Source organism: Acyrthosiphon pisum, chromosome A1 (genome assembly GCF_005508785.2).
Source record: "Acyrthosiphon pisum isolate AL4f chromosome A1, pea_aphid_22Mar2018_4r6ur, whole genome shotgun sequence".
Taxonomy (NCBI): domain Eukaryota; kingdom Metazoa; phylum Arthropoda; class Insecta; order Hemiptera; family Aphididae; genus Acyrthosiphon; species Acyrthosiphon pisum.
The window spans coordinates 17,837,019-17,844,642 of NC_042494.1; the positions used below are offsets into that span (position 1 = coordinate 17,837,019).

Genomic DNA, 7,624 nt, shown 5'->3' on the forward strand with positions numbered 1-7,624 from the left:
GACTGTGGCGTTCTCGGCTCCTTCCCACGCAAAACAGTTTTTTGGTATGTTGTATACATTTGTAAGACGGTATGAGTTTGATTTGGTATTCGCATTATCACTGATTGTAACTGAATTATTATATATTTTGATATTAAGTATTGTACTCGTGCACAATTTGACACAATTTGAATCGGTGTTTTTCTTTATAATGTTTGATGTCAGAATGTGTAGGGATACGCCCCAGTGGCGTAATTTGGGAGTTGGATACCTGGATAGGTGGGATATCCCCTGTCTGGTAATAAAAACAGTCCGATGGGTCTCTTGTAGTAAATTTACTTTGGGTCTGTAGAAAATGTCTTAGTACTTGAGAATATACTCAATATAAATTCTATATTGAAAATAAAGTAAAACCAGTTAATATATCGAATGATTGAATTTTAGTTAGGTACGTATTTTTTTCTGGGCTAAATAAAACATTTTCTGTTTGCCTGTTGGGGGCCCTTTTTTCCAAATCGCGGACTGTGCCTTTTCGAGCCAGTCTGACACTGATTATATGGAGTGCAAGTAAGCAACCAGGTGAATCGAAGTTTGTCGAATTTCATCTAATAAATAATAATACCTAGAACACGTATCTAATGCTTTACTACAAAGTACAAATAAAATCAATATAGGGACGAAAATTAGGTGAAGGAACAAACAAGATACCTAAGTCCTGGACTTGGTTTACACGTTGATGGTACAAACCACTTAGATTATAAGCGAAGTTAATCGCTTTACGTGTACGATGAAAATGTTTACTTTACATTTGGTGATATTAAGATTTAAGAGATAGTTCTATAGTGAATGTATCAAGAGTCTTTTGGAGAATTCGACGTGAGGATATCATGTGAAGAATCTTAGAAGTCATCGGCAAAAAGGAGAACGTGGCATGGGGAAACATCAGAATACATGGTATTTATAAAAATATTAAACAATAAGAGGCCTAACTGACTACTTTGTGGAATACCATATAGCGCTTGAAAATGATTTTATGTCATACAAAAGATAGACTTGGGTACAAGCAGCCGACAACGCTCACATATATGAGAACTAATCTAAGTTAGGAAGTGGTTCACCAACGCCGAGCCTATAAAGAATAAACAAAATACCTAACATAAACAACTATGCTAATATTATAATAGACTTTGTACTCCGCTCGGCACTTCTAATGCTTGGTGAATCACCCTTTGAATATTATTATATTATGCCCTGCAAGAAGGCCGAATAGTGTTTGACTAATGCACGCGTTTTAAACGGATTATATGCGTCGACTTTATTCAGACGAATCGCAGACGTACGTGACGCTTTATGCGTACGTCGTGTATTTCTCTCAACTCTCAAGTAAAAAATGTATGATATCTATCTATCTTCTTCTATATAAATAAAAATGAATGTCGCTTTTTTCCGAACTCAAAATCTTGAAAACTACTCGTCCGAATTACTTGAAATTCAACACAGATGTTTAGCCGGATTAGGGGAAGGTCAGTAGCTATATGAGAATCGCAAAATATAACTCAAAGTCACAGGAAATAAAGATACAAGATTGGTACAAGTGGTGCGCTCTAACGGATTAATATTCAATATACATAATAACGTATATAAATCTATCTATATAAATAAAATAATAATAATATTATAATCTATATAAAGTTGTTATTTCTCCTATAGCGACCATCTATAAACAAAAACAGAAATCTGAAAATACCCGTCAAATTTGTAAAAAAAAGTAACATTTCAATACGTTTTAATTAATCATGGTTAAATTATGCATTGTGTATATTTACTTGCCGATCACATTAAACGATAAAATTTTAATAAAAAATTCTACATATCATCGTCCGAAGGCAAAATAACAACCAACCACGAGCGAAGCTGTGACAGGTCAGCTAGTATAATAATATAAATACGCTTATGAATGGTGTACTAGTAGGTACATGTAATAATCTTTTACTCTTTTACAATCCAACTCGTAAATATGAGGGCAATTATATATGTATAGTATATCGTATATGCGAATACAATTCGCAGCTTAGATATGGCCATATGGGCGATACACATTTCATTTAATATTTTAATCTGTCTGTATTTTTCAAACTGCACTCTGGCATACTATGCAATATAGCCTATAGGTGGGTACTAATAATAGTAGCAAAAGGCTAAAGTCCTAAACCGATACACCGTGGCCGTGTGATTACTGATTAGGTATACGGTGTTGTATATCTTATCACTATTGTCAGTTACTTACCAACATCGAGATGTATGTACTATGTAGTATATACATCTCGATGTTTACCAACTATTGTTCACGGATTTATTCTATCTAAACCCTTGATAACGATTAAGCACTAAGCACAAGGCACTAGGGCACTAGGCGCTAGCTGGTATTTAAAAATGGTAAAAATTAAACACCGCTCCGTTTCTACAGTCCCTTCGACCCGTTACCGTCGATTCCTTAGCGAGTCCAATCGCGTACCTTCGCCGCGGTGGCAGCCGGTTGGTTTTCAAATTTTTCGTAAATAAAAAGTTTTTCGAAAAATGTTACGCTTTTTACGCCGTTTTTCGCATTATCGACGTTTTCTCATCCTCGTCACTCCTCTATAGTCCTCTATTCGCATAGTTCGTTTGTTTTAGAAGCTGCCGATGTGCGGTTTGTACGTGATATCGGTCCATAACCATGGATGATTTCGGGATCACTTGTTGACTACAAGTAGCCAATTTTAAAGCTACACAGTCATTAGGTGAAAATTTGACATAGCTGTTTATTTTTTATTCAAGAAAACTCTAATATTACACAATCGTTTTCTATAAAAATGTATACATATTAAAATTAATTGGTATACAATTTGCTTAAGTTTATCAACTTAAAAAATCTTAATTGGACTGGTGTATTTAAAATATACAACACTTTGAAAACAGGATAATATTTTTAAAAAGCAATTTCAATAAACTAATATTTCAATGTGAATTAACAATAATCTAAATTTAAATTATCAACAATAATAAATACTGAAAACTTGGTCACAACCCATAACCCATAACCCATTAACAAAAAAACATTTTAAATAAAATACAAGATTAAAAAAAAATTAACAACCCTGATTTGAGCAAAACTAATTTTCCTTTGTTTGATAATGCGCAATATATTATATTCCCTCAGTAATTTAACCTGCAACAAATATCAAGAATTAATAACATTTTTGGACTTGGATCTATATAAGTGGTACCTACCTACAGTCTGATGTACTTTTGTACAGAGAATAATTAACATTGATCGTTGATTATAATGTTTCGACAGCAATAGCAATACCCATGCCTCCGCCAATACACAAGGATGCTATTCCTCGTTTTTTGCCGGTCCTTAACAATATGTGCACCAACGTAACCAATACTCGAGCACCTAAATTAAATGGACCATATAATTTAGTTACATGAATTCAATTGTTTAAAAGCTCATTTTCGTTGCAATGTATTATATTATGGTTCATAATATTATCTCAAATTGATTAATTAATAAATTGTAGGTACTTAATTGTAAAATAAAATAATTATATTTAAAATGTGTGTTTTTATATACAATATTAATTTAGTTAAGCAAATAATCTGTTATTTATTTATTGTTCTAAAGGTCTAAATATTGATAGTTGATACTTGTGCAATAATTAATTCAATATAAATAATATGATTGGTGGCGGCGGTGGTTGCATTCAGTCATGAAACGTGTTCTGAGTACAAGGACCGGCCAGTGTCACTAGTTCCCAGATGAGTAACCACCTGTGTCTTAGAGATAAATCCTTGCCACACATACACACACATGTTCCAATCCGACCGTACCACCCCCCCTACAAATAGCTAATGGCCTAAGTTACCAAATGGATAAATAATATAAAAAAAATTATATGATTATAATTTGTACTATAAAGTATGGCTCTTTCTTGTTAAACACACTGAATGGCCGATCCAATATTATGATTCATAATTATTTGACATCAATTAATTATTTTATGTAAAATTTAAAACCTGTGACGACCAAATGTAGTCTTTGACATTTTACCATACTCTTTGTCTGTGTTTTAATTATAATATTACAGTTCAGTTTAATTTAATTTTAAGCGTCTATCACATAATAAAAACAATAATCATACCAGATGCTCCGATAGGATGACCCAATGAAATGGCACCTCCATTAATGTTTACTTTCTCTGAAGATATTCCTAAATCACGCTCTACAGCAATTGAATGTGCAGCATATGCTTCATTTAATTCAAAAATATCCACGCTATCCATTGTCCAACCAGCTTTTTCAATCTATTAATGTGGTAACATTTTTAGTTAATTACTCAATGTTAAGTGTTAAGTATGTTGAGCATGCATACATAGCTATTTGTAGACTTCATAGATTACAGCTGTACATTATATTACATTGTATTAAAATTATATTTGGCTTTAAATAGAAATTGTTAACACGTACCGTCTTAAACACAGCAGGTACTGGTCCCATACCCATTATTTTTGGATCAAGCCCGCACACAGCATGAGCAACGATTTTAGCCATTGGAGTACAACCTCGTTTTTTACATTCTTCTCCGTTCATTAAAAGAACTACTGCAGCACCATCATTTCTTCCTGATGCATTTCCGACAGTGACTACACCACCATTCTAAATATGAACAAAAACATTCAAATTAGGTACTTCTAAAATTATATTATACGTATGTCTAATGATTTTTAAACTAACAGGTTTAAAAGCTGGTCTCAATGCAGATAATGAATTTAAAGTTGTATCATTTCTTGGATATTCATCTGTGTCAAATACGATGGTATTCTGTCGTATTTTAACCTCAACAGGTGTTATTTCATCTTTGAAGTAACCATTTTTTTGAGCTTCTGCTGTCCGTTTCTGAGACTCAAAAGCATAATTGTCTTGAAGTTCCCTTGAAATATTATACTGTTCAGCAATATTTTCAGCTGAAAAGAACATATTTAATTAATTAATAGTTTTAAATAAAATGTTTGTAAATATTAAAACAATTTATTTTCTATTTTCAAAAGGACACTAAAACAAGATTTAAAGTGTTCATGTACAGGGCTGGACTGGGTCAAAAATGTCTAATAAAAAAATAGGCTCATCTAGGTATACCTATAAAAACAACCATAAAAACATATATTTTCATGTAAAATTATTAGATATTATTTTGAGAATTTGAACACTTAATACTATTATTAAAAATTAGTTAGAACTAAGAAATGTTATCACTTTCATTTAAAATACATATGTTTAGACTCCAAAATACACATTAATACATATTAAGCAATTTTTTAAGGTTTGAGCTCTTTTGCGAAATTGTGTCTACCGAGCATATTATAATATTTATACCTCAGTGCAGTCACTATGGTGACACCAAAATAGATGAGAGTTTGTGTGTTGATAATTGTCGCACATTTTAGGAGGTGCAGACGTGAGTTACGATAAGGTAGGGATTACCGATTAACAAAGACAATAATATGACACAACACACAAGCATGTAGTTTTGACAATTTATATATTTTTCATATCTATTTTGAGGAATTTTCTTAATTCTAAATAGTTTTCTAATACAATTGCATAAGAAAATGTATCTATGTCTGTCAACAGGATGAGTCTTAACCGATAAACCTAGAAAAAAACCAGTGTTGTTAAAATTCCTTTTATATAGGAATCCGTTCAATTCCTCGTTCTTTTAGTATAAATAGGAATTCGTTCAGTTCCTCGTTCATTTAATGTCAAAAAGAACTCGTCCAATTCCTAGTTCCTATGAAAAAGGAACTCATTCTTTTCCTCGTTCCTCGTGGTTCATGAGTTATTAGTTATTATACATTTATAAATTTATTAGTTATTATTACTAATCAGAACACAGTCATATGTGAATAAAAAATTGGTAGCTTTGTCTATAATTTTTTTAATAGATTAATAACATGATAAGTAAACAAAAATACATAATTTTTCTCCCCAAATGTTTTTTTACACTTTTCTGAGAAGAACAAAAGAATTATAATATTTACGTTCCTATTCCTAAAAATAAGGAATTGATTCACATTCCTATTCCTTTAAAAAATAATGGAATTTATTCCTTCATTTGTTCCTCTAAAAAGGAATCAATTTCAGGAATCGTTCCTTTAGGAACGCGTTTCTTAACAACACTGAAAAAAACGTCCCTACGAGTACAAACAGCCCAATTCAAACAAGCGGCCCACCAGGAAACTCCAGGTATCTTGCCTGCCAGTCCAGCCTTGTTCATGCATAATGGACAAAATAAAAAAAAACCTGCTCCGTATTTCCAAAACAGTAAGTTATTGAGATGAAGAATGAAAAACTTAACGTATAATGGCAGTTTTTTCAATATTTAAATTTTAAATCAAAATGTTTATATTAAATATCGTTGTAGCAAACCAGATGTACACAAACTGCCATTACAGGTTGAAATGCCATAAGCCACAATATTTCAGACTTATGTGCTATTTACCTACCTATACAAAGTAAATTTGTTAAATTTTGTAAATTCTTTTGTTTTTACCTACATTTTCATTGTTTATTGGACATTTTAGCTTAAGTACAAAAATATAAAAAGTAGTAATTAACAAACCTTACTTTAAAATTAAAAAATCAAAAAAACTGTTCTATTTTTACCTAAAACCCACAGTTAAATAGGTAGATATTAGAATAACTCAACTAATTTGAATACAAACCCATATCTTTTACATAATTGTTTGATTTCTTACCAGTTATGCCCATGTGTATGTTGTTAAATGCGTCTGTCAAACCATCGTATAGCATCGTATCTATCAATTCTGTGTTACCCATTTTGACACCAGATCGTATATTGACAACATGAGGAGCGTTACTCATGCTCTCTTGGCCACCTGCAATAACAATTGAAGAATCTCCGCATTTGATTGACTGGTATCCATGAACCACAGACCTAGGGGACAATCACCTTTTTTTATATAATTTAAATAATTTTTATCCTACACGACTAACTAGTTAGTTTTCTATGTAGGTACCTAATATATAATAAATAATGTTCATGAATAATTTTAAATTTCAACTCACTTCAGCCCAGATCCACAGAGTAGGTTAATACCATGAGCAGGTACAGTGATTGGAATTCCAGCATTTATCGAAGCTTGTCTTGCTGGATTTTGACCTTGTCCAGCTGTAAGGGTCTATAAATTACAATAAAATATTCATATAATTTATATATTATTATTTATATATTTTTACAAGCACGTGTATTACTAAGTACTGAAAATGTGACATATTGTATATATTTTTGTTTACCTGTCCAAGAATAACTTCAGACACTTCATTTGAATTGACATTAGCTCTTTTAAGTGCTTCTGAAATCACTATGGAGCCTAACTGGTGAGCTTTCAAAGACGACAATGAACCGCCAAATGAACCTAGAGTAAATACATAATATTAAATTATATTCAAAACCAAAGGTGAATTGTGGTCAAAGATTTTTCATTAAATCAAACAGATGTACAGAAGAGTACATCATACGTATACATTATATTCATAACACATCCAAATAAAAATGTAAATCTAAATTTCAAAATGTTCTGA

General features: G+C 31.6%; 1 protein-coding gene across 3 annotated transcripts in view; it reads right to left on the reverse strand.

The window, feature by feature from the left end:
• Positions 1-2,755: 2,755 nt before the first annotated feature.
• LOC100161259 (acetyl-CoA acetyltransferase, cytosolic) overlaps positions 2,756-7,624 on the reverse strand; it is a 23,452-nt gene continuing 18,583 nt past the window's right edge. The window contains exons 2-9 of one of the 3 annotated variants that reach the window (XR_003838950.1): positions 7,337-7,458; positions 7,109-7,221; positions 6,778-6,977; positions 4,757-4,986; positions 4,490-4,678; positions 4,164-4,326; positions 3,250-3,418; positions 2,756-3,187 (exon numbers count right to left, since the gene is read on the reverse strand). Coding sequence is in view for 1 of the 3 variants with exons in the window: in XM_029486762.1 (XP_029342622.1) it covers positions 3,300-3,418; positions 4,164-4,326; positions 4,490-4,678; positions 4,757-4,986; positions 6,778-6,977; positions 7,109-7,221; positions 7,337-7,458 (1,136 nt within the window). In the remaining 2 variants the exon portion in view is untranslated. The remainder of the gene's footprint in view (positions 3,188-3,249; positions 3,419-4,163; positions 4,327-4,489; positions 4,679-4,756; positions 4,987-6,777; positions 6,978-7,108; positions 7,222-7,336; positions 7,459-7,624) is intronic. The other 2 variants (XM_029486762.1, XR_003838949.1) reach the window with 2 other exon arrangements.